At 34.0% G+C, this 27,645-nt stretch overlaps 2 protein-coding genes across 3 annotated transcripts; one reads left to right on the top strand and one right to left on the bottom strand.

Annotated features, from left to right (window-relative positions):
• The first annotated feature begins 201 nt into the window (after positions 1 to 201).
• On the top strand, positions 202 to 27,586 carry LOC101736356 (dystrobrevin beta). Of its 2 annotated transcripts, none has more exons than XM_062674358.1 (21): positions 202 to 533; positions 827 to 1,030; positions 1,878 to 2,094; positions 2,527 to 2,612; positions 3,245 to 3,396; positions 3,567 to 3,675; positions 4,799 to 4,965; positions 5,039 to 5,166; positions 5,510 to 5,613; positions 6,353 to 6,444; positions 6,752 to 6,790; positions 7,514 to 7,626; positions 8,015 to 8,186; positions 11,428 to 11,528; positions 12,117 to 12,232; positions 13,268 to 13,330; positions 14,712 to 14,807; positions 16,165 to 16,215; positions 19,402 to 19,484; positions 20,801 to 20,847; positions 21,801 to 27,586. In XM_062674358.1, exons 2-20 carry the CDS (start codon positions 856 to 858, stop codon positions 20,813 to 20,815), a joined length of 2,079 nt encoding a protein of 692 aa, XP_062530342.1. In that variant the 5' UTR covers positions 202 to 533; positions 827 to 855; the 3' UTR covers positions 20,816 to 20,847; positions 21,801 to 27,586. The 2 variants fall into 2 exon arrangements, with proteins under 2 accessions (XP_062530342.1, XP_004925313.1); XM_004925256.5 differs by having other exon boundaries at positions 203 to 533; positions 12,117 to 12,205.
• On the bottom strand, positions 8,734 to 11,034 carry LOC134200749 (uncharacterized). The gene is made up of 3 exons (XM_062674365.1): positions 10,794 to 11,034; positions 9,523 to 9,711; positions 8,734 to 8,929 (listed from the first exon to the last, which is right to left on the bottom strand). Exons 1-3 carry the CDS (start codon positions 10,996 to 10,998, stop codon positions 8,874 to 8,876), a joined length of 450 nt encoding a protein of 149 aa, XP_062530349.1. The 5' UTR covers positions 10,999 to 11,034; the 3' UTR covers positions 8,734 to 8,873.
• Positions 27,587 to 27,645: the final 59 nt, after the last annotated feature.

The raw sequence follows: 27,645 nt of genomic DNA, 5'->3' as shown, positions 1-27,645 counted from the left end.
TTTCATTTAAAATATTTTTTTGGTTGTATGGCCTGGTAATGGGACCTTTAAGCCAAGTCTTTTATTTGATTCTTACATTCTGTTGTAATAGGAAAAATGGTATGGAGCTAAATGAGATGAAGCTGAATAATTAAAGACCTCGGTCAACTGGGATGAAATTTAAAAAAACGAAAGTAAATTTTTCTTAGATTTTTGAAATACGTAAAATGAAACGTAACTATGATGGCAGGAGCTTGTCATTTCGTTGATTTCGATACATAATTCCTTAATTTATTAGCTCTTATGAATTATTAAATTGTAAAGCATTAATAATTATTCTAAGTAGGATTAAGAATAGTGCATGATATCTTTATACTGAACACACAAATTTTACTACGACTAACATAAGTAAGTGATTTACTCCCAAAGAATATTGCAAGAAAAAGCCAAGTTACTAATATTATCTTTGAATCGATCTATGAAACAAACCAGCGGTTCGTTGTGAATATATTATCGTTATGTCAACAAAATTATGAGCTAACCGATAAGCAAAGGTAAGATTTCTCAATTTTCGTTAATTTATTACAAAATTGTAATTTCGAAATACACATGAATAAGTGCGCAAATAATTTAACTTGTAAGTGGTACAGTTTCTGGAAATCTTATACAAAGAATTAATAGTAAGACGCTATTGAAAAATAGTTTATAATATTGTCATTTGGGATAATAAACAGCTTATTAATTTTAATCCAATGAATCATACAATTTTAACACCACATTTTATTATTTATATATGGTCGGTTACCTGCGCTAACATATTGTAATAAATAACGAGTTTATATTTCAGGTATTAGCAGTATTAAAACTCCTATCAAGATGTCTTTGGATCGTGAAAGTATAGGAGGTATACCTCCAGTCACCAATGTTGTTGCAGCCGCAGATCCTCGCTCACAACTTCTACAAGAAATGCGAGAACAAAACTTTGATCTAATCAGATTTGCATCATACAGAACAGCTTGTAAACTGCGCTTTGTACAAAAGAAGTGCAACTGTGAGTAATGTATAGTTAGAACAATAACAATCTATTTATTTAATAACTTATTTTCAATAATATGAACTTTTCAACATGAATGTATATAAGGGTCTCTTTTTGCGATAGTGGTTATTAGACCCTTTAGTGTTGTAAATTGATTTACATAATATATAATAACTTGGCGTCGCTTGGTGGAGTAGGAGCTAGGGGTCTTGGGCATGACGTGGGAGGAGCTAGAACAGACTGCCTAAGACTGATGTAAATGGAAAATTTTTTTGAGCCCTATTCCCCAGCAGAGGGTAATACGAAAGAATGATGATGATGATTAATATATTGATTGGCCAAAGAAATATATTAGTGACAAATACATATGGCAACATTTACTTTCAGTAAACTGAAGTCTTATTGTCCTTAATTGCATAAATACTGCGGCAATACAGAGTTAATTAATGTAATATGATTAAAAGTTCTACCTAATTCCTATAAAGCAGTCTCAAAGTTGTTCTACTTTTAATGTAAATTTAAGTGCCAGATAGAAACTAGTATCAGAGTAAACAATGTAATGCTGGAAGATATATTTTTAACATCTACTGCTGAATTTGTTTATGAATAAGCAAGCTAAACTATTTACTACAATCTTAGTTTTGAATTTGTAGTTGTTTTGTCATTTATCTTCCCCTTTCCTTGAACTTTGAGTGATGGTGAAGAACGTAATGGTTTATGGTATATGGTTAAGGTTTTAATTTTCTTCTTCCACCTGTGTCTACCCAATTGTCCCTTCACATAGAGTCCATTCCCTTACTTAATATGGTTATAACTTATTGATGTCAATTTGCAAGTTCAATTAAGGATATTTGTATTTCAGTACATGTCATAGACATATGGAATGTGATAGAAGCATTTCGTGAGAACGCACTCAACACATTAGAGCCAACGGCCTGTGTAAACGTCACAAGATTAGAAACTTTAGTGTCATCTCTATATCATAATCTGAATAAACGCTTACCGCCTGCACACCAAGTTTCAGTAGAAGCATGCTCAGCGTTACTCTTAAACTGGCTATTGTCAGCATACAGTACTGGGTGAGTGATTTATTTTTATATCTACATATATTCCTGATAGAAGTTTATAGAAGAATATTAGAATTGAAGAGATAGGCGGTAGGCAGCGGCTTGGCTCTGCCCCTGGCATTGCTGAAGTCCATGGGCGACGGTAACTACTCACCATCAGGTGGGCCGTATGCTGGTTTGCCTACAAGGACAACAAAAATAGTATTTGATAGACTATCTTAAATTAAACACCCAAAAAAGAAAATCTGTGACCTATAGTTTGATGACTCATAAATTTTTATGTTACATACATTTCAGAGGAACAAAACAAAGCATCATTTTATGCTTACATTTACATTTTCAACTTAAATACTAGTCATATCTTTGTCTTTACTCTGATTATGTCACAAACATTATGTCTTGCAATTTTTTTGTATAATCAATTATTTAAAATTATTATTTCAGTGAGAATGTGGGAAAAATCAGAGTATTCTCAATTAAAGTGGCATTAGCTACAATGTGCGCCGGTAAACTAATGGATAAACTACGATGTGAGTATTTATTAGAAAAATTAAGTAATAAATAAACGACCGCAGATAAATTAACCAATAATGTATTATAAAATTATCTATGGGAATTACTGGTGGTATGTGATGTTTTTTAATCTAATACTTGTTCGTGTAAGTGATTTTAGTGTTAGACTGTAGCCCTCATTTAACATATTTAAGCAACAGGTAATAAATACATTCCTAAACCTATGTTGGTAATTTTTAGATTATTTGAAATTTTGGGCTGAAACATTATTATGTAAATTTAGATGTATGGAAGCAGAAATATATACCATACAAAACATATTTTGTAAATGCATACACATATACACATTGTATAATGTTTTCTTCATTGAAAACTTTTAAATTTGTGTAATAAATAATGCCAATCCAGACGGGGATGGTATTTGTTATTTCAATGCTCTATTATATTTATAGTGTTTCAATAAAGAGTAATTTATCTACCTTGTTTGGTTATGTCTTATATATGTATCAAGTATATCATAAAGTTAAAATATTACAGAATTATTAACAAAACATAAACAAAATAAAGTACACCATTTTAATAAAGTAGATATTAAATAGATATCTGCTTTCTTAAATCTTTTAGTTAGTTGAGTTTATATTTTCCACAGATATATTTTCGCAATTATCAGATGGTAATGGTCATTTATTGATGAAGAGACTGTCTGACTATCTACGTGAAGTACTGGCCTTGCCTGCAGCTGTGTATGAGTCACCATCGTTTAGTTATAATGATACATTGGCACTAACTATTTTTAATCAGGTATGTAAAAAAATTGGATCCTTTTTTTGTTAAACTTGAACTAATATATATAGCATTTTTTTTAAATATTATAGTACTTCTACTGTGGTTGTGTGTTGGTAGAAAAAAAAATTCATTTCAATTATTCTAGAACTTGAATTTGACTAATACTATGTTATATATTTTTTCAGAATGGAAAGATAACAGTGAATGACTTCCTAGACACATTAATGTCTGATCCTGGTCCTCCATGCCTGGTCTGGCTACCATTATTGCATCGCCTTGCCAGTGTTGAAAATGGTAAGTAACTTATAACTAGAAATAAGTACTGAAACAATTTTTGCTATCATCAAAATGAAGCCTAAATGCATTATCTTTTATTGTGTAGAGTTGTATGAGTTCACAGCCTATCTGGTGTTAAGTGATTATCGGGTTCACATCACATAGAATGCAGTCTCCAACCTAGACATAGATGCGGGTGTGATATATATTGGAATAACTCTTATACTACCATTCAAATTCAAGCTCATAAAATATTCTTGTTTTGTAATGAATGTTATCTGAAACCAAAACAGTTAACACTCGTTATAAATATAAATAAGATTATATCAAAAGTATTCTATTTCATTTTCTTATATGCTAAACCTTAAAAAACTCGATTTAGAGTCGCTTTTTTAATGCCACGAATTTTAAACATATTGAGGAGTAAGACAGACTTATTGGGAGTGTAGATAAAATTGAATGTATATGTTACGGTAAATGTACACTCTTGGGAAATGTACACTTTTACCGGTAAATGTGCACATTTGCCAAAAATGTTAGGTATATGTGAACTGAATATAATGTATATGTACCCATATGTGTATGTTTCCCAGTAAATGTGTACTCTTGCCTTCACGTTTTGGTAAATGTATACTCTTACCTTCGTGTTTTAAGAAAAGTTACAGTAAATACAAATAAATTTGTTGTAGCAGTAAAAATATATTTAAATAAACATAATACAAAAGGCTTTAATAACGAAAATTATTTTAATTAAAAAATGTAAATGACAAACAAAACATACATTTCTTTGCATATTATATAATATGTCGTAGGTTAGGTGAGGTGCCATGCTCACATTTACCAAAACGACATGGTCATTGTGAATTCAATGTACATTTACCTTCTTTGAATTTGTAAATGTTAGATGAATGCACATTACGATAAGAAATATTTGAGAAAATATCTCTAGATTAAGTTAATGTTACCTTAAGAATTTTTTCCTTCAGAATAAGAATAATCTGGAATAAACCTCGAGTGTTATGACTTGGAATTGCTTTTTTTTTATTACTTAGATGGGTGGACGAGCTCACAGCCCATCTTGTGTTAAGTGGTGTATCAATGTTCAGATGGAAATAACAAAGTTCGTTTTTGCATTCCCCAGTGGTGCACCCGATGTCGTGCAGCGCGTGCCGGCGCGGCTCGCTCACCGGCTTCCGGTACCGCTGCACGCGCTGCGCCAGCTGCACGCTCTGCCAGGACTGCTTCTGGCGGGGCCGCCCGGCGCCGCCGCACGCCGACGACCACGAGGTCAAGGAGTACGCCTCATACGTAAGTACCGCCGGACTGCTTGACGGCGACGCGGAGAGCGAAGTTATGTGAATTGTTGAATGAATTGTTCCAGAAATCGCCGTCGAAGCAGATCGGCGCTACGTTACGGAAGTCGTTCCGCTGCGTTCCCGAACGGGCCCGAGCCCAGCTGCCGCGGTACCCCGACCAACCGGAGAGGACGCTCAACCTCAGCCATATTGTGTTAGTGCATCAAACTATTTTTTATATATATTATTATATTATATCTGTGAAAGTGCACAAATGTGGGAAAATGAAAGCCGCTGGACGTAACTTCTCGGGATCGTCCGAAAAGTGCACTGAAAAAAATCTCAGTAAATGACCACCATTTTACTGAGATTATATTTCATCCCATATCATCTCATTTCATTTCATTTAATATCATTTCACTCCATATTATCATTTTTCATAAAAATTATGAGTATATATTAAAATAAGACTTTACCTAAAGGTCTTAGTTACCAGGTCATAAAAACCCTTTAAAAAAAAGTATTTGCAATATATTATATGAGAAGTGTGTTATCAGGCCTCCGTCCCCAGTGCCGGCCCACAACGGCTTCCCGGAGTACGTGGGTGGCTACGTCAACACGGGCTCTTTGGATTCGCGTTCGTCCCGATCCACACATCGCAGTACGTATCTATATTTATCTGTACTAGTGTTCGTTCGACGAACGAAATTCGACCGTAATGACTGATACCTCAAGACTTAGATTCATTTTATACATTACATAGGCTATGTAGCTTTTACATTTTGAAAAAAAAAAAAAAATTTTTTTACTGGTGGTAGGACCTATTGTGAGTCCGCCCTGCCTATTTCTGCCGTGAAGCAGTAATGCGTTTCGGTTCGAAGGGTGGGGCAGTCGTTGTAACTATACTTGAGACCTTAGAACTTATATTTCAAGGTGGGTGGCGCATTTACGTTGTATATGTCTATGGGCTCCAGTAACCACTTAACATCAGGTGGGCTATGAGCTCGTCCACCCATCTAAGCAATAAAAAAATAAAATTAAAAAAAATACCAAATATTTTATTATTAGTAATACTAGTCTATTTCTCATCTCGTTCATATTTCCATTGGTATTGGCTTCATTTATTGTATAGACGGGTGAACGAATTCACGGTCTACCTGGTGTTAAGTGGTTATTGAAGCAAATACAAATCATACCACGGAAGTCGCCGTTTATCCTTCTTGGCTACTCACACCCGTATTCTTAAGACATTACTTTGTAACTACCTCGAACTCACTCAAAGAAATTAGTATTTTTATTTCCAAGAATAATTTAAATCAATTTGGCAGCATTTATGACATGGAACTCTATAATAAGCCATTTATTAGAATTGAGAATTAAATAATACATTTATGCTGCAGGTATAGCAGAGCATCTATCGCGTGGAGTGGACGACGAGCACCGCCTCATAGCGCGGTACGCGGCTAGACTGGCCCAGGAAAACCGGACTATGGTAGGACGTGTGAATTAGAACACATCGACGCTTGAAAGGCAAAAGTGACTAAGCGACAATGCGTAAACTTTACATGAGAAATACATGAAAAAAAAAATTTTTAACGAATCTAGCTGTAGGATTGAAATGATTTTAATAGACCTAGAAATATATATTTTTTGCACATTGAATATGGTTATTGCCTATCATTTATGTACAAATCAGTTATTGTCGCTTAGTCACGTTTGGCTTTCAAGCGTCGATATTATATTTAAAATGTACTAAAATCCGTATCTCTACTCACAATTATATGTTTTTCATTTCATAGCCTCGTGCTGGAAGATCAGCCTCCTTGACCCCTGAGTTGGTACGTAGACGTTTTGTACAAAATATAGTGATAATTCAATATTTTTGAAGTGAAACTTCTAATGCGACTTCCAACAAGGTAGCGTTAAACGTTTAACGCAGCCATGAAATAGAAAGAGACAGAGCGAGAATGAATGCGCGGCACTCGAGCGCACGCGCGTAGTATACCTGTTACAGGCCAGCGCGAGCGTTAGCAACGAGTTGCGTCCAATAGTCTAATGAAGTATTTAAAATATATATATATATTTATTTTTCTAGCTATAATTTAAAATATATATAAAATAAATGTTGAAGTTGTCGCATCGCTTATACACAGCATTCCCTATTACAAGAGCAATCTCATGTTAGGATGAAAAATGAAGAAAACCACAATACTTCACATCGAAAAAGAAGTTTCACTTCATTCAGGTGCATCAAAAATTGGTGGTAGGACCTCTTGTGAGTCCGCGTGGGTGGGTACCACCGCCCTGCCTATTTCTGTCGTGAAGCAGTAATGCGTTTCGGTTTGAAGGGTGGGGCAGCCATTGTAACTATACTGAGACCTTGGAACTTATATCTCAAGGTGGGTGGCGCATTTACATTGTGGACGTCTATGGGCTCCAGTAACCACTTAACACCAGGTGGGCTGTGAGCTCGTCCACCCATCTAAGCAATAAAAAAAAATCAAGTTGGGCGCGCACCGTTTTTTATGACCGTTTTACTAATTAAATTATGTACGTTCTAGGGTCGTTCGTCGTCCGAAGGTTCGGAAGTGGACGCGGCTCGACAACAGCGCGAGCTCATCTCACAGCTGGAGGCTAAGAATCGAGAAATTATGAGGGAAATAGCGAGACTCAGGTGGGACCTCCCGAAACTCTACATAGTTGATGTACTGAATTCAGACTATAGATTCAAACATCGTTCGTCTGATTGAATTCGATGTCTAGTACAATTAATTTTCGTTTAGTGAGTTGATATAATTTTTGCTTTGTCCATCGGGAGGGTTATGTCAGTAGTCACAAATGGCAATGGGCAGACGTGTTCTGGACTGGAGACCACGTACCGGTAAACGCAGCGTTGGGCGTCCCCTTGCCCATTGGACCGATGACTTGCGGCGATATGCTGGGAAAGATTGGATGCGGAAGGCGGAGGATCGTTAATTGTGGTGGACCATGGGAGAGGTCTACATCAAGCAGTGCAGAGATACAGGCTGATGATGATGAGTTGATATAATGTGTTGCTACAGACGCCAACAGGAAGCCGAAGCCGGTGCTGGTTCGACGTCGGCCCCGCCGCTGGTGTCGGAGCTGAGAGCCCTCAGACAACGGAAGGACGAACTCGAAGGACATCTCTCCTCGCTTCAGGACTCCAGGAAACACCTAATGCAGCAGCTCGAGGGACTCATGAGGATGCTGAAGGTAAATATTGGTTTAATAGATATTGGTTTTCAAATGTATTATTAAAATATCACGCTGTATAGTGGGTTACGTACAGAGTACAGGGTGTGGTTTTTTATAATAGGAATTCTTACATAGTGGCATATAGACCTAAAAATGTAACAAGTGTGAACATAAGTGATCTTAATCAATAGTGAATTATCTGTGCGTCATAAGTCCGTTATAAGTAACTATAAAAACATGTCTTATCTATATATATAAAAATGAATTGCTGTTCGTTAGTCTCGCTAAAACTCGAGAACGACTGGACCGATTTGGCTAATTTTGGTCTTGAATTATTTGTGGAAGTCCACAGAAGGTTTAAAAGGTTTAGGTAAATATGAAAATGCTCGGAATTATATAAAAATAATAATTTTGTTTTCCTTTTGATGTGTATCCCCCGTCGGATGGATTCCTTTGGTTTGTTTTAAGTTTATTTTATACAAAAGTTTGGGTCTTTTATTTATCGATTGAGGCACTACGAAGTCTGCCGAGTCAAATAGCTTATAATAAATAAAATATTACCACATTTAATTTAGTCGTATAATTTATTCAAATCAAATCAAAAAAAAATTATTCAACATAAATGAAAGTACAAAATGAAAGTATACAATTATTAAGAAAAAAGAAAGAGAAAAATATTTTTTCCTGTTAATTTTGTATAAATTATTATTCGGAATGTTTATTACAATATTTCTTCTTAGCGTGTCCGGGTTTGTGGAATTCTGTAAAAAGAGCAGAATTTTTTAATATTAGACATTTAATTATACTACGTTTGGAATATATTATATAACGGCCGTCTGGTGCTGTGGTAATTGAAATGGTCACTAGACAAGGGGGTCGCGAGTTCGAATCCCGCCAAGGGAAGATATTTGTATGATAAATATAAATATCTTTTCCAGGGTTATGGATGTATATTAAATATATGTATTTGTATAATAGAAAATCTTACATTTATTTCCGTTATCTGGTACCTGTAACACAAGTTCTTTACGAACTTAGCACGGGACCAGTTAACGTGGCGTGATTGTTAGTAAATATTTATTTATTATTATTTATTATATTTTATGCTTTCAAATAGAACACCTAGAATTGTCAGCATCACCACTATCGACTCGCATTGTGATACCTAATAGCTCTTATAACATAATTACTTATGTAACTGCACTTTTTTTATTGCTTATATGGCTGGACGAGCTCACGGCCCGCCTAGTGTTAAATGGTTACCGGACGTGCTTAGGGCGATGTGAACTAACTTCAGTATCAGGATAGTGTTCATAAATATAAATATTGTAACCAAAATCTAATGTATACAAACTGGATTGCGTCCATTGCGCGTCGTGGTCATTCGGTGTAATCGGAAACAGCTTGAACGGGTGATCTAGAGATCTTTCTTCTTCAGACGATTTTTCTTCGCTTATGTGTTCATTCCAATGCGGCTCGTTCTCCATACATAGTTTGAATACTCGCGCCAAATCTTGTAAACACTCATATGTGTTGCCGCCCTCTGAAATAAAATTAAAATCAGGCTTCGAATATAGATGTGTTATTTTAGAAATGAGTTTTGTATGAAATTCTGATTTTCTAACTTTAGTGAATGAATTAAAAATAAAATTCAGTATACAACCGTAATGAGTTTATTAACAATTTGAACGTGAACCGTCGATAGATAGACTCTCTATTAATGCGTATAAAATGTGGAGCGTCAGAATATCGACTATTTGCGCAGTTTGATTATAGGTATTAGATATCGGTACGTGTATCGGACGTGTCTTAACGCGAGCGTTAAGAACACATTGTTTTAAACCAAAACAATGTGTTTGCATTAATAATTTACAAGAGCAATATATTATATTATAATATTACCCGAATGTCTCGCATCTATAATGAACTGGCAAAGTCGTCAAAAGAGTTGCACATTTTTACTTATAGGTTAGGCCTTAAGCACGAAATTACGGATCCTCCCGATCAATTAACGCTGCTCTTAGGTACCTCAAGCACCGGTCACCGTCCTCGCCGAACCCGTCGCTTGCGACGAAGGGCTCGACGAGGAAGTTAACCCATAGACACAGCCCACTGAGTTTCTCGCCGGATCTTCTCAGTGAGTCGCGTTGCCGATCCGGTGGTAGATTCTGCGAAGCACTGCTCTTGCTAGGGCCAGTGTTAGCAACACTCCCGGTTTGAGCCCCGTGAGCTCACCTACACGTTAGGGTGACGCTGATATAGCCTCTTAAGGCTATCAGCATAGGTAGGAAAAAAAGTAGGCTAGTGACATTTATAAAATTTTTCAAGGGCATCCTCTATGTTAATGTTAAGAGTAGATTAAGTAGTCTAATTGTTTAATGTATATTGTGAGTGAAATTATTTTCTTATATTATAAGTTAGATTAGTTCTCGTTATCATAATTGTAAGGGACTTTGTAAACACACTCAGCACATTTGTTTGGTCGGCTTATGCTACAAGCCCGATTTTTTACTTGTTATCACTTATTGTGTATCTTTTAAGCTTATGATGTGTATTGTGTGTCTAATAAATAAATAATTATATGGTGACAAAAAATAATCGCCTCCGAAGCTAAAACGGACTCACCTCTCGAAGTAGAATCACTCAAGCCGTCATCGTGTCGCATGTCGTCATTAAAGCAGTCCGTAAATGATTTCAAATAATTTGAAGTACATTTTATTTGTTTTTCTGAAGTCACATTTCTTGCGTCCGAAATACGTGCGTCTTTCGTTTGAGGAAGACTAGTGACGTAGAACAAACCGGTAACAAAGATATAAATCGGATAGTACATCCCGATGGCACTCCGCTAAGAGGTTTGGGTTAGAATAAAAATGCTCTTTAATTTATAGTATGTACGGTTTTATGGTTAACTTTGTTATTTTTTGTTATCATTTTGTTATTGGAATTCTTGTGATTGTTGAAAAGTCATAGAATTTGTTATGCTTTAACTAAATTCTTTAGCGTCATTAAAATTCTTATTATAGTTTTATGTTGCGCCTCTTGTAAATAACGAATGCCAAAGTTTACGATTTAAATGCTTTTTTCGTGTCACACTATTTCGTATGTTATGTAGAGTATATTGTTTTTTCGCGACAAATTCTTTTGTTTATATACAGTGTGTGTTTTTTCATCATCTTCATAAAAAAAATTATAAATTCTTTTGACAATCGTCATCTTTATTACAAATCTACAGATTACATTTTTTTTGTTGTTGTTTCAGACACAACAATCATCACCGCGTTCGACGCCCAATTCGTCTCCTAGATCCACCAAAAGTCCACCTTTGCCGGGAGCTCAAACTCAACCATCTGCACCGGAAAGGTAAATAGCTAAGTAACATACTTGTATAATAAATAAATATAGCATATTTTTAATTTAGCCACCTTATTGTGAGATTATTTGTGGATATTACTCGTATTATTAAATGGTAAAAGTAGTGAACGAAACGTTTCAATGTCAAATAAATTAAACACTTATTTTGGAGGAAAAAACTTTTGAAGTGAAACTTCTTTAGAATCGTTTTGATTTCAAACTCGATGAAACGAAAAAATAAGTCCATAGTGTTTTTTTTTTAATACAGCGCCATCTATGAGATTTTTTAATACTAACGTGTGTATAATACCTCTTGTGTAGTGAATTTTAATTTAGGATTATACGTGAAGTTAAAATATCAATTCACAGAGGGTGCTAACTCATACTATAAAAGGTGATTTACCATTATTTACTAATGACAAAATTTTACATATACTTAGACATTTAGGATAATTGTTTTTTAATTTTTGAAGGTTTCACTTCTACCACGTGTGAATTGCACACATGTTTTTTTTTTTTTTTCAATATTCATCTTCCAAATTGTTAAACTGTAGACTTGGTAAATTGTATTAAAGTAATGAAAATGTTATTGAACAGAGACACGAGCGGCCGCGGCAATGTGAGAAGCGCGCCGCAAACGCCATCTCTCGGCGAGAGAGAGCGGATCGACATGACGCACAGTCTCGGTAGGCGGTCCGCTAGTTATATACAGGGTGTGACGTAAACTTGTTTAAAAATTTATCTTATAATAACTTATCTATCTATATATTGTTGCTTAGATGGGTGAACGAGCTCACGGCCCACCTAGTGTTAAGCGGTTACCGGACCCCATAAACATCTATAACGTAAATGCCGCCACCCAATTGGAAATAAAGAGTTCTAAGATATTAGTATAGTTACAACGGCTGTCCCACCCTTCAAGTCGAAACTTATTACTGTTTCACGGCAGAAATAGGCAGGGCGGTGGTATCTACCCGTGCGGACTCACAACAGGTCCTACCACCAGTAAAAATATCTTATAATTAAAAATCTTTGAATTAATGATTTATCGAAATAGAATTTGGCAACCTGAAGCAATGTAAAGGTGCAGAGAAATAAGAGTCACTATTGTCAATACCAAATGTGTCGGAAATAAATCGGCTGGATCTAGTTTTTGTTGTTGTTGAAGCAGTCATGATTTGAATACGTCTACGTAATGAGTACATGTCTTAACTCATAGACACAGCCCACTGAGTTTCTCGCCGGATCTTCTCAGAGGGTCGCGTTTCCGATCCGGTGGTAGATTCTGCGCAGCACTACTCTTGCCTGGGGCCAGTGTTACTGGTGGCAGGACCTCTTGTGAATCTGCACGTGTAGGAACCACCACCCTGCCTATTTCTGCCGTGAAGCAGTAATGCGTTTCGGTTTGAAGGGTGGGGCAGTCGTTGTAACTATACTGGGACCTTAGAACTTATATCTCAAGGTGGGTGGTGCATTTGTAGATGTTGTAGTTGTAGACGTCTATGGGCTCCAGTAACCACTTAACACCAACTTGACTGTGAGCTCGTTCATCCATCTAAGCAATAAAAAAAACTTCCGGTTTGAGCTCCGTGAGCTCACCTACACGTTGGGTGAGGCTGAAAGAGCCTCTCAAGGCTATCAGCATATAGGTAGGAGAAAAAAAACACGTCTTGATTTTAAATTGTAGAATGTCGAACATTTTTCTTATCATATTTGGTGATAAAAGTATAATTTGTAATTCGTTTTAGGTGCAATGGAGAGCATGTCCAATGAAACGAGATGTTTCCCTCAGAACCAAAGGCCTACGACAAGTAAGCTTTATTTATTGCATTTCACAAATATGTATTACTAACTATGCGAAAATTTATTGAAATTTAAAAAATACATTATGGATGTATATAAGCTACTATTTATTAATAGGCAGAACGTTGTGCCAGATAACGTAGCTTAATTCTGATGTGAAGCAGCAATGCGTTTCGGTTTGAAGGGCGGGGCAGCCGCTGTAACTATACTTGAGACCCTAGAACTTAGATCTCAAGGTGGGTGGCGGCATTTACGTTGTAGATGTCTGTGGGCTACAGTAACCACTTAACACCAGGTGGGCTGTGAGCTCGTCCACCCATCTAAGCATAAAAAAATCAGATGAACCCTTTACTGGTAACCTCAGCGGTATCCAGCTGTTGGGTTGTATCCCTGGTGTTGCCAACATCCAGGTATAGTAACCAGATTTTATCCGGTGCGCTACATTAAAAGACAAATTTATCATGATCTGAAAGATATAGAATGAAAGATAGAAGATATATCGTGATATAAAACTTCATCATCATCAAACGTAAATTAGCGTTTGCTACTATTGTGCCACGGTTACCGGGTTCGATTCCCATTCTGAGTCAGCATCGTTCTTAAGGTTGATAAGGTCTTCTATTACTCTTAATAATGAGGTAAGGCGTGTGTTTGTCGGTGTAGGGGAATGATACCCCGCCCCCCTTAGCTTACTATGCATTTATAGTAATGAGCAGCAGACGTTAGTCAGACAGTGGTTAGCGTGCAGCGAACCACCGCGGTCGCTGACGCGAATAAGCATGTAATTCTACGTAGTGTTTTATTGACCGCTCCGATGAGGTTTCCGGAGGGCAACACGCAACGGAAGCATACGCCTCCTCCTCCTTCATCACCCTAAAACATATTTTTTTTATTGCTTAGATGGGTGGACGCGCTCACAGCCCACCTGGTGTTAAGTGGTTACTGGAGCCCATAGACATCTACAACGTAAATGCGCCACCCACCTTGAGATACAAGTTCTAAGGTCTCAAGTATAGTTACAACAGCTGCCCCACCCTTCAAACCGAAACGCATTACTGCTTCACGGCAGAAATATGCAGGGTGGTGGTACCTACCCGCGCGAACTCACAAGAGGTCCTACCACTAGTAATTACGCAAATTATAATTTTGCGGGTTTCATTTTTATTACACGATGTTATTCCTTCACCGTGGAAGTCAATCGTGAACATTTGTTGAGTACGTATTTCATTAGAAAAATTGGTACCCACCAGCGGGATTCAAACACCGGTGCATCGCTTCAACACGAATGCACCGGACGTCTTATCCGTTAGGCCACGACGACTACATCATTCCCCTACATCGGTACATCTCATAATATAAAAACTATAATTTTTTTTTTGTGTGATGCAGTGGGCATAGACAATCGTAGTCTAAGGAGCGACCTTCTGTACGCTGCGGATTCTGTGACGAACGCCATGTCCACTCTGGTCAGAGAACTCAATTCAGGTCAGTTTCGATTTCATGTAGTAAATTATGTTATGTGTGTACCTAAACCTACCCTCGAATTGTGAATTATTTTTATTGTAGTTACATTAATGTTAAAAATGAAACAATAATTTGGGAACTATATTATTAAATGCAAAAGTAAAATAATGTAAAATCCAAGTTTTACAACAATTACATTATTTGTTAAAAAAGTTGCGAGGTAAACAAAAAAAAACAGTCACTACGATAAAACTGATTCTATTCCCAAATCAACAAATCTAATAATATATTATTTATATTTACCTAAACAGGAAGCATGTTCAGAAATATGATTAGGTAAAATAATTTTAAAAGTGCATTGGGCATGACATTCTTCAAAATATCTTTGTCTATTTTCTAAGCTCTATAATATTTTCGTTGTAACTTATTCCTGATGTTGCAGTCTTTTCGACAATGGATGTATATTGAATGCGCACTGCATGCTTAAAATTATTTTCAACTTTTCGAACTCCCTGTATGTAAGAGTGATACTTATTGTTCACCAGATGTAAAACCTCTTGTTATAATTAAGCATAGAATATTGTTAGTAATATTAATACAGAGCAAGCAAATAACACTAAGAAATCGTGATTGAAAAACACTTACGGCTTGAAGTATGGTTTGGTTAAGATCATGTTATTAGTATACAGGGTGTTTTGGGATCGGACACCTCAAAAACTAAATTCTACTCATGTATATTAAATTGTCGCTTTTGTTTCCAATTCCTTATTGGAAATATGAGTAAAATTTATTTCAAATTTTGTTTTATGTGTCAGTAAATGGCAACCGGCAAAACATATGCGGAAAAATACTGAACTATTGTGCCTATTTATACTATATAGGATACGCGAGATAGTAACTCTACAGTTACAAATCACACCCTTTACTTGTGAAAGCCCTTATTTTGAAATTATTGTTATAATAAGTAGATCTTCAAAACCGATTAAAATAAATAAAAAATATTAACATTTTTCTAAATTGTGTTTCCAATTAAGAAACAATAAAAAAACATGCTATGTAGGTTTAAGGTCATTTAAAGTACAGAAGTACATTAAGCTGGACCGGAAAAGCGATGTCTAAGATGAACACGTTGAGGCATTTATGAGCCTCAGTTATCACTCAATCAAGTGTTGCGTGAGCATGTCTGTCCACTCAGAGCAACCAAAAAAAGCCTTAAATAATTAGATTATGTGGAAGGGGCAGTCTCCAAAGGCACCTTCCTAGAAAACACCTCTGCATTGAATTGGCTATGTTCATAAAGGGTTTTAAAGTTAAAGTTTGAAAAGTTGTCCGTTCCGGTCTAGCTTTCAGTCACGTCAAATTGGTAAATGTTTTACAGAGGGCTCAGACACCGAAGATACGGTTAAAGGCGATTCGAGAAAGCAAAGAGGTAGGTGCCAATAGTTTGTTTAAGCTTAATGAATATTGTGTGTCCGTATATAACAAAAAATAATTACAAGGCGAATTTACATTGCGAAATTAGTGGCGTGAAATTAATTTCGTGACATATTTATATAATTACATAATTAGTAAATTATATAATAATAGTAATATTTTCGTAATGCATGCAATAATTTCATGAATGTAAATAAGTTTCGTGCCCTGCTCGATTTTTTGGTGAAATTAGTGTCATGCAACTAATTTTATAGTGTAGACGCGACGTGAAAGTAATGTCGCGAAAGGGCCTGCGCTGTGCGGACGTGTGTGTTTTGAGTTCGCGCGCGCTTCGAGCGTTGAAAATGGCAAACCAACGATGGAGTACAGATAAAAATATTGATTTCATTAATGAATATCAGCAGCAAGGGTGTCTCCGGGACCCGAAACACCTACAGTAAAAAAATCAAAATTATCTTCACTCATTCGAAAATAGTTTTTATAGCTCACAGGATCGTCATCGGCTAATTCATTGACTAACTTATCCTTAGTTAACCATCCTCGAATCTATCAACCAACGTCTTTCTTTTTTCCTGATAGTCTTTTTTTTTGAGTTTATAGGTATACTAGCTGACCCGGCAAACGTTGTGTTGCCTTAAATAAGATTTCTAGGGAAATTCTACTGAGAAAAAAAAACCTCATTTAACCACATAATACCTCATAAACAAAAAAAATATCAAAAAAAATAAAATAAAAAATTAATGTTTGGTGTGGACAACCCTTTTCAATTAGGGGTATGAAAAATAGATAGTAGCCGATTCTCAGACCTACTGAACATACTATTGATACACAAATAAAACCAAAAAAACATGGCCGAAATATGTATAGTATTGTATAGCTCTCAAATATATTAAGTGTATAATATATGATGTATAGTAAGTAAGACAGGAGACCGGCTTCGTCCTGATGAGTGGTGACACCTGGCGGGGATAGCTGATCGATTGATAGTTGATCAGTAGTCGGGCGGCGAGGGCGGGAGATCAAATTCAATTTAAAAAAAATCATAACCAAAGGAACTTAAAATTATAAACTCTGAATAAGAATTTATCGTACTACAATTATAATATTTGATTGCCATCTTGCAACCTTATTGCGGATCTGTGCATAGAATAAAAATAATAATAATCGGGATGGAAAAATAGGGGTTGATCGTATAAGAGTGAAAATTGAGAGTAATATGATTTTATTTTTATTTTAAGTCATGACAAAACAAAATAAAAAATTTGCCAAAAAAATTAAAGTTTATAATTAACAAATAAAAAATAGGGGTTGATCATAAAGGGATGAAAAATTGAGAGTAACATCAGATTTTTTATTTTAATTCATGACAAAATAAAAATAAACATGAAAATCTTGCCAAAAAAATTAAAATTTATAACTAACAAATAAAAAATAGGGGTTGATCGTAGAGGGGTGAAAATTTCAGAGTAATATGAATTTTTTTATTCTACGTCATGACCAAATAAAAACAAAATTCTCGCAAAAAATTTTAAAATTTTTAAATAGCAAATAAAAAATAAGGGTTGATCGTAGAGGGGTGAAAATTTAGGGTTGTATGTATTTTTGTATGCTGTATCATAAAAAAACAGATATTAAAAATTTTGTCTAAAAAATAAATAAATAAATTTAGGGGTGGACTACCCCTAACATTTAGGGGGACGAAAAATAGATGTTGGCCGATTCTCATAGATACCGGATAAGCACAAAAAATTTCATCAAAATCGGTCAAGCCGTTTCGGAGGAGTATGGCAACGAAAACTGTGACACGAGAATTTTATATATTAAGATAAGCATTTCTTTAGCTACATTGAATATAGCAAAATATAGCTTTGATGCTGAAGGTGCCATGGTTATTGCGATACTGTAGATTTCGCGACACAAATTTTTTAACGAAATTACTTTCGCATATTATATCGAAACTACTTTCGTGAAACTGAGCTCAACATGCATGACACTAATTTCGTAATGTAAATTCCGCATTAGAATCACGTTTAAATTCACCTCGAGTTCGAATTTGACATAAAAAATAATAATTATAGAATAACCCGCAATGTATTAATATTGATTACATTGTGACGTCACCGCTGAACTAAGGTATCTTTGGAATTGAAGACATGAGTGGATGAAGGGGATATGAAACAATCTGTTAATTTTAAGAAAACGGGCATCAATCTTTTCTTACTTATACTTTTTCTTACATAACTCCTTCATCACATGCAATCTCTAAAAATAGCCTTTAAACCCGGCGTTTTAAGGTCTAATATGTTTTATAGGCACATAACACCCTCATTCAATGTAAAAACTCAAAAATCTTAAAAATGGTATTTAACCCCTTCATCCACTCATGTCTTCAATCAATGAAACCTCCTATTAGGCTGGGACTACATTTTGAATACTGAATTGTATTGGAAATAAAATTTCTAACTAAGCAACCTTTTGAATGTTCTGTTTTCTTGAAAATTGTATAACTTCAACTCAATTTGAGGAAAAAAAACGCAAAACTTGTCAATGTTTTGGAAACTGATTCCTAACTCAGTCCTGCATGGATTTGCATGTCTTCTGAATGTGATTTCGTCCATTTTGTTCTGTATTTAGAAGTTTGCGTAACTTAGAAATCTTTTATTCGGATATGTGTGACCAAAACATTGAATGGAAAATACATACTAAGAAATAACATGAACATCACTTTGTAATATGTTTTTTGTATTTCATTAATTTTTTTGCAACTTAAAAATCCAAAGCAATTTTCAATCGAAATAAAATAACGTTTGTCATTTAGGGATATAATTTTTATTAATGAAAGAAGTTTAAAATGATTTCCGGAGTTTTAGATATTGGATCTCAAGGCTATCAGCATAGGTAGGAAAAAAACTTTGTTCATAGAAAAAAGTCTAATTATTATCACAGTTCTGTTAACAGTGGAAATTTTCATTAAAAAATTTACCTTCTTCAAAATTTACTTGAATATTTTAACACAGATCAAGGACTTAAGGATCGATGACTCGTACTAGATTTTCACTAGTTTATTACAATAGCCTAACCAGCATTCCCGGTATTTAAAAAAAAAAAACTTAGTTTTTAGTTTGGCTTGTGTCAAAAGTGGAATTTATTTTTATGTTTTAAAACTACGTTCACCATATAGATTTTGAAGAGGACGACGATAGCGACGAGCCAATGCCTAGACCTCAACCGCCGAGACACTATCTACACGATACTAATGTACAAGTAAGTTTTCTTGTAAGCTTCATAACTATAAAGCTTTTATGACACACGATTGTGAATACAAAACCCACTCACGCCATGTTTTGATTCATTTCATTCAAATTCATATATTTCACATTTCATTCTACTTGGAATTCTGTTTATGTGATCTACTGAATTATTTTTAAATTATGTAGAAAGTTACTGTGAAATCTATTAAAAAAATACTATTATTTCGTTCCTAAGCCTTAGTAGTGGTATATTCACATATTATCCTATTTAATTAATATTCCTATTTAATATAATTCCTTATCTAGTTGAATTTCAGTCTTAAGCGCTAGCTTTAAGGTATATTACCATTTCGCACGGTACGAGTTCATCAACCTTCATATTTCTGATGTTAAGCTATAATATACATTCCGAATTGAATAAATCATACTTTATTAAAGTAAATGCTCTATGATCCAGGTTTCCGATTTAGGTAGGTTTTGGGGAAACAATTAAGAGAAGATCTTTGTCGTAGCCCTGTAGTCCTGTTGTCATTCGGAACTTGCAATGAAGATGTCGCTAGTACTAGTCTACTAGTACTGATCTTGGATAATTAAAATAAAATATGGTCACACTGCTTAAAGTAAAACGTCAAAAGTCAAAAGGCCAAAGGGTCTTACGTCAATTTAATGTAATATGTTGACCGGGTAAAGTGAAATTAAATTACATAATCCTTTAAATATCTCCTAATGCGAACTTGTAGCGTGTTTTAGCTTTGCTAAATAAATCAGATCCTGTATATAGGTTGTTACATGGTTTGTTATATAGTTTGTTACAAGTCTATTAGTTTAACAAATGTTATTACGCGTAAATCATGTGAAAATGCCAATACATATATTATATCAATCGATAAACATCGTGACCAAGGATGGCGCTATCCGAGGCGGGTGGTATCAAATGTATTTCATAACGGCTATCCCAGACTTCGGACCAGAACCCAGAGTTACTTCGAAGTAGATTTAGACAGAATGGTGGTATACATGAGCGGTCAGCTCACCCACCACCAGTAAATGCGGGTTGATGATTGTGTAGATGCAGTTTGCCACAATTGTCGCCACAATTGTAATGGGCAATGTAGTACTCAAAGAACGCTGCTATTCATTCTCCTGTGAACTCCTCAGTCGATATTTACGACATTGACAGGAATAAATAGGGGTGCTGTCCTAGGTGCTATTACATTTTGCAAATTGTATATTTAGTGCACTTGACAGTATATTTATTTCATCCCTATTTTTTTTTTTTCTGCTATGTTATTTTGTCAGTCATGGTTTTGTTTTTCTTTTTATTTCCAGAGCATAAGCACCTAGTCACGAAACGTATTTTGCAATTATTTTTTGAGGTTTGTTTTATTTTTTTTCGCTTGCTTGCTTTTATGTTTTCTTTTTTTTTCATCAAAGCTTATTTATTTTAAGTTTCGACATGTTAATAGCTATGCATTTTTACAGATGATTATTTACCTATTAAAAATAATATATTAAGATAATGTTTTGCCGGTACGAGTAACGCCATCTGTCGCACTGGCAACTGGTTGAAAAATAGGTACTAAACTCCCAAATACGGGCCTGGAAATTGCAAAAACCACATCAGGCGGTTCAGATTTTTTAAAACCAAATGCCGTAAATAACCATGTTAATAAAAACACGAGTTGTTGAAGTAGTTTTAATTGTTTAATGGTGGTAGAGCCTCCTGTGAACCCGCACGGGTAGATACCACAAGTCCGCCTGTTTCTGCCTTAAGCTAATAATGCGTTTCGATTTGAAGGTAGGGACAGCCGTTGTACTGTAAAAACAGAGTTAGAACCTACGTCTTAAGGTGGGCGGGGGCATTTAGATTGCAGATGTCTATGGGCTTTTTTATTTTTATTGCTTAGATGGGTGGACGAGCTCACAGCCCACCTGATGTTAAGTGGTTACTGGAGCCCATAGACATCTACAACGTAAATGCGCCACCCACCTTGAGATATAAGTTCTAAGGTCTCAGTATAGTTACAACGGCTGCCCCGCCCTTCAAGCCGAAACGCATTACTGCTTCACGGCAGAAATAGGCGGGGTGATGTTACCTACCCGTGCGGACTCACAAGAGGTCCTACCACCAGTAATAGGTCCTGCCACCAGTAATCTCCGGCTAATAAGGGCTCCGGCGACCACTTAACATGAGATGGGTCGTGAGCTCATCCACCCGTCTAAGCAATAAGTATAAAATTTATATGACTAAGACTAACAAGACTTACTAACTAAGGCTAACAAACTTACTAAGACTAAAACTTAATAAGACTTATTTTGTACTTTTCAGGATACGCCTCCTCCGCTGCCGGCTCGCACGGGACATTACTATCCTCGGACATAACCGCACGTACTCGAACCTACTAAGCACTATGTACTATATGACTATTATATACTTAACTAGTTTTAATATATAAATACTATATACTGCAGAAGTACCGACCCTCAAAAAATCACGAACACTAGCGCCATCTATGTATCGCGGAGTAAATATTAATAGTTTGAACGATTAATTATTAAAGATAAAATTAATTCGTTTTCTCCTATTATGTGTAATAAATAAATATATATTTTGTGTTGTAGTCTGTGTATGTCCAATGAGAATGACTGCGCATATTTTGTTTTGTTGGTTCGATGATTTTTTCATAATAGATGTCGTTGTATTAGAGTTAATCCCCTGTATTCGTCGCTGTATAAAAAATAAAATGAAGATAGTATACGCGAAATTAAAAGATGCGTTCTCATATACCGACTTAAAATAAAATTTAGTTATGTGAGCTCAGATTGGAACTAATGTCCGTGATGTACATTTGAGAACAAAAATTTGGTATATTTTGTGCATCTCTATAAGGAAAATATTAATGCAAAAAAAAAAACTATTTTCTCGTAATAATATTAAAACCGACCGACTCAACTGAAGTGTAATTATTGAAAAATTTTTAAATTTATTCTATTTGAAAAATTCATTATCATTAAAAATATATATGTATACATATTTCGAAGATAGCTTTATGTTATTTGTTTTCTGTAAATATGAGTACTTAAGCTGGTACAGGCAACTTATCTAACTACTCGTCTTCTAATGTACTTAATCTACGTTCAAGTTGCGTTGCTGCCCCTGGTCCACTGCTCCAAATCAACTTGCGTCAGTTTAGGCAGTGCTTCAATACGAAATACATTTGTTGTACCATACATAGTTTTAGAATCGTCAAATTAATCTGTTAGGCTAGCAAATGCACTATTAGATTCCTTTGATACTGTTTTTTGAGTGATGTGATTGATTTAATTAATGTTTAGAAGTCAGAAAAAAATTGATGTCGATATAAACATTGTTTGAAAAAAAAAAAACATTTTTAAATGTGAGTAAAATTAATAACCAGTCTACATAATTTTAGACCCCCTATAGTACATTATTTTTTATGTTTAAACATTATGATTACGTATTTATTTTGATTTAATTGCGGTATGTGTTTGAAGAGCATATAACAAATACTACTAAAGTACTAATAAAGGATAGAAGTGAAAAAATAATATTTTCATGAATATTTTATAGTAAAGAAATTGGTTTCTGATACTAAACTACTGCTGCAATTGGCAGCTTTGCAATATACAAAGAGAGAAGCTTTAATTTGAAAGAATGGAAACATTTACTTAGTGTTTGCTTTATGTGTTTGGTAAGTCTATAGGAATACGCCGTGTCTACATTTTCGATTGCAGACCAGTTAGGGTTGTCACATCACGTTTTTAATACAATCATATGTAATTTTAAAAAATATTCAAAAATTATGTCTTTCACTCTTAGGTTGGAATGTTCAAAAACTAATTTATAAACTGAATGTCTGTGAGAGAGATTGTGCTCCTCCGGGCTCCGCTTTTGATAGTGAGAAGACATTTTTTTTTAATCATAATTTTACAAATGTATTTCTATTTATTTATCTATTCCTTCATATCAGTATATTTACATACTTCTTGTTTCGTCTTCCATTGGTCAATTCCTTCCATTTTATGTACAAATAAGTCAATTTAAACTTCCCTTCCAATGCAATTATATTAAAATTCGGTTCGTTTAAAATACGAGAGGATTGGTTGTAATATTTTAAATCTTTTTACTTATTCTGAATTCAATGCGTACGATTGCAGTCACTTTGATTAATAAATTTCCGATTTTATGCAATCAAAGAATGAATAATGAATATCCCGTAACCTTAAAAAAAAAAAAAAAATTGGCCTGCGGTACAACCCTGTTAGGCTCTACAAGTTTTTATTTTATTTATTTACTTGATACGTATGTACTTAAATGTTATACTCCGTTATATAAAAATAAATCTTTTGATTTAATTTTATAATTTTACACATGTATGGTTTTTCAAAAAGCTTTATTCAAAAGTTTTTGAAATAAAGTACTTAGGTAACGTTATTACCTTTTAAACCTATTAAATAAAATATATATTTGGTATATATATTATATTTTTAAGAATGAATAGCTAAAACTCAACGAACTTTGTTTGACGTCTGGAATACAGAACATTTAAAATCGCAATGTAGATATTTGCTAACACTAATGTAAGCTCAAATTTTGAATACCAAATTTTTTACATTACAAAAACATCACTAAAAATTAATTAAAGACTGAGGATTTGTTTTTTTTTTGACATTGACCACCGACCGTGGAAACCAAATTAACGCAACCAAATCAAATTACTTTTATTATTATTATATTATAATTATTTTTTGAAAATTTAATTTAAGTTCACACGAAAATCGATACTCCCCGATGTAAAAAATGATTCAAATAAAATCGATGCTTAAAATCGAAATGTTTCATAGACAGCCTAACCAATATCGGTACGTCTCTGGTGACACAAAATTATTGTATAAGAAAAGTTAATTACATAGTCGCTTATATATATAAAAAAATTATTGGAGTTATTTTGGAAAAAAAATTGAGAAAACTAATTCACCTTTTAAAGGTTTACAATTTGCATATCACATTGAACCGCCATAAATAAAACTAAATAAAGTAAAAAATATTTTAATAATTTTGAAGACAATGCAACATAACATGAAATGCATTATGCCTGAACTAAACCGTGAGCTAAGAGATATTCACGGAAAACAGTCTTTGTTATTTGAACCGTATTCCTATACTGTTAGATGCGCTTTTGCATACCTAACCTGTTCGGCATTACCTCGTTTTATTTTTGACACTTGAAATAAAATGGCTGCCGTATTTTGCACCTTTTTTTTTCAACTTTCGAATGTACATATAAACGTACATTGCAATATTAGTGCAATATTGTTAAAATGATTGGAATTTAGAGATTGTCTTGCCTATTTGTGATGATTTTTATTTGTTAAGTTAACACGAAGATCTGTTGTGTTCTTGGTAACGGATGGTTTTTTTTTTTGGTTTTTTTTTGTACTTTTAGGTTATGTTCCAAAGCGTTCTAGAATTTATTTAGTTTGTAATTTGTTTTTTTTTTTATAAATGGTGTATACAGTTTATGAGTAAACATGTTCAAACATAAAATTACAAAAAACATAAAATTATTTATGTATTTTAAATAGGTATATATTTTTAAAATTGAAATTTTTATATTGCTGTTCTTATATGAGTCGACTATTATCAAAGCCGGCAATGTGACTTTTGGACAATTATTGGTAAATCAGAAAAACGAATTATTGACTTTGTATTCCATTGGCAGTCACAAAACTCTTCTGATCGACATCTTAGATAAATAACAGGTTAAGTATTAACCTTTATTTAATGCAGGTTTTGAACCGTATTCTTTGAAGGAGACGATTATATTCAAATCAATCTGTATCGACATATCAATAAAAAAATTTTGTCCAAATGCACAGATTGCCACCTTTGATAATAGACGACTCATATATGAATAATTGTTGATCGAAGAAAACGAGTTTTATGGACATGTTTTATTGTGTTTACGTCTAAAACTATTTAATCTACATTTTTTACCTAATCTGTGCTCGTTCTGAACTGTGTACGCCAAAATTTTTGTATTTAAGTATATTTTGCTTAAATATGATATATATATGATAATGATAATATTTTCACAAAACTAGATAGAAACCTCGTGATACTAATGCAAAGTTTACAACTAACTGTAATATTTAATATGTAAACAACATAATTAATTTTACTTTGATCAGTAATTTGAACTATACTGAAAAGTACTTACTTGTTTTTGGATTATATTCCATCAATTTATACCTATTGCTTTTTCTTCTACAAAAAATTTAGGGTCTGCGTTTAATGTGATACATGTCATGTCATGAGTAGTTATTAGAGAAAATAAATACCTAATGAACGTTTGTTATGTATACATGCTTTCAGAAAATGTTCCGAAGCTCTAAGTGATAATGGATATTGGTTCCGATTTAAAATTATGATAAATGAGTATTATGCGAATTGCAGTCACCAATTTTCTGGTTGTTTTTTCAGTTTTTTTCTATTTATTGCTTAGATGGGTGGACGAGCTCACAGCCCACCTGGTGTTAAGTGGTTACTGGAGCCCATAGGGAGCCACCCACCTTGAGATGTTTTCTAAGGTCTCAGTATAGTTACAACGGCTGCTCAACCCTTCAAACCGAAACGCATTACCGTTTCACGGCTGAAATTGGCAGAGTGGTGGTACCTACCCGTGCGGACTCACAAGATGTCTTACCACCAGTTTGTATTTACTTACCTACTTTTATTTTAGGCAACAGTTTCAAGAAGCTAGTTATAATTCCGTTGTAGTAACTAATGGGAGGCTTTGTTTCGAAGTTTCTTCAAGTACACATCGATCCTGAATGACAATTTTTATCTTATTAAATTAAATATTAAATGCAATAATACTTAATATGAGCCCGAACTACATAAAAGACCATGTGATGTCACGTTAAATTACTGATCAAATTACCAGTACATACATACATTGTTACTCTTTAATTATATATAAAAAACCACTTACTAAATTTATTATAGGCTTATAAATACGTACATAATCTTTTATACTATAGATTTTATAGATTAAGACGTTTAGATTATTATATGTCTTAGATTTTAATTAAATAGAGGAGTGATCTTTGTTTTAGTGATGCGCCAGTAAAATTGTTTTCGTCAATCGTATATATTTTTGGGGAATTAAATAAAATAATTTATAATTTATCAGTACTGTAACGAGTATTATAACTATGTTGTGGTAAGTAGAAGGTGTTTTTCATTCGGTAATTTATTTAATCACTCCTCAGATTTAAATATTCAATTGAGTTGTAAAGAGAGCACAATTAATGTCTTTCAAAACACATTTTCTAAATTGTAATTGTGTACGTCTTCTGGTGAAAAAAAAAACTTCCATATTTGTGCGTTAAGATCACACTTGTAAGTAAGTACCTATGTAAAGAATATTTTACATTCTAATATTATATAAATTTCTGGACTGATTCTGAAAGATTGTCTGATCTGTAGAAGTCATATTGAATGATACTTTTAGATTGGTTATATTGTCTATCCTTCTAACTTGAATGAAGATAATCCATGATTGATATGTTAATGACATGGCCATTTTGCTATGTCAAATGAAAAGAAAAACTATATAAATATTTATAGAGAAGTTTTATGTAAAAACATCAAGAAACTATAAAGTAAGATGGCGTTATTATTCCATAAACGTTTTGAATTTTAAAATTTACATTTATTAGTTAAAGAATGTTTACATACTTAAAGTTTTATTGATTTATTTAACTAATTAATTCAGTATACTACTCGCAATATAGTCCCTGAAGTCACACTAGCGCCATCTTCACTTATTCAATTGCAGTTTAATATTTTGAGATACAACTTTTCTATTTGAACCACCTCAAAAATGACTCTCATCTACCTTTCATCCTTAGTAGGTACATATTAGGATACTAAAAATACATCCTAAATATGAAACGCACTATAGAAAAATGTTAATGTTTGATTATAATCGAGTGAGACAATCTTTCATACTTAAATCGTATAAGTACTTATATATTTATATATTTAAGAATATTGTCATTAAAATGTAAACATTCCATTGCTTGTGAGTTTTGTGTTTTATTTAATCGATACGATTCCATATTTGAAAAAAAAATTTAAACTAATT

The sequence above is a fragment of the Bombyx mori genome, chromosome 20 (genome assembly GCF_030269925.1).
Source record: "Bombyx mori chromosome 20, ASM3026992v2".
Lineage (NCBI taxonomy): Eukaryota > Metazoa > Arthropoda > Insecta > Lepidoptera > Bombycidae > Bombyx > Bombyx mori.
The sequence above is the reverse complement of the archived record's forward strand: the minus strand, read 5'-3'. Positions and strand labels throughout refer to the sequence as shown.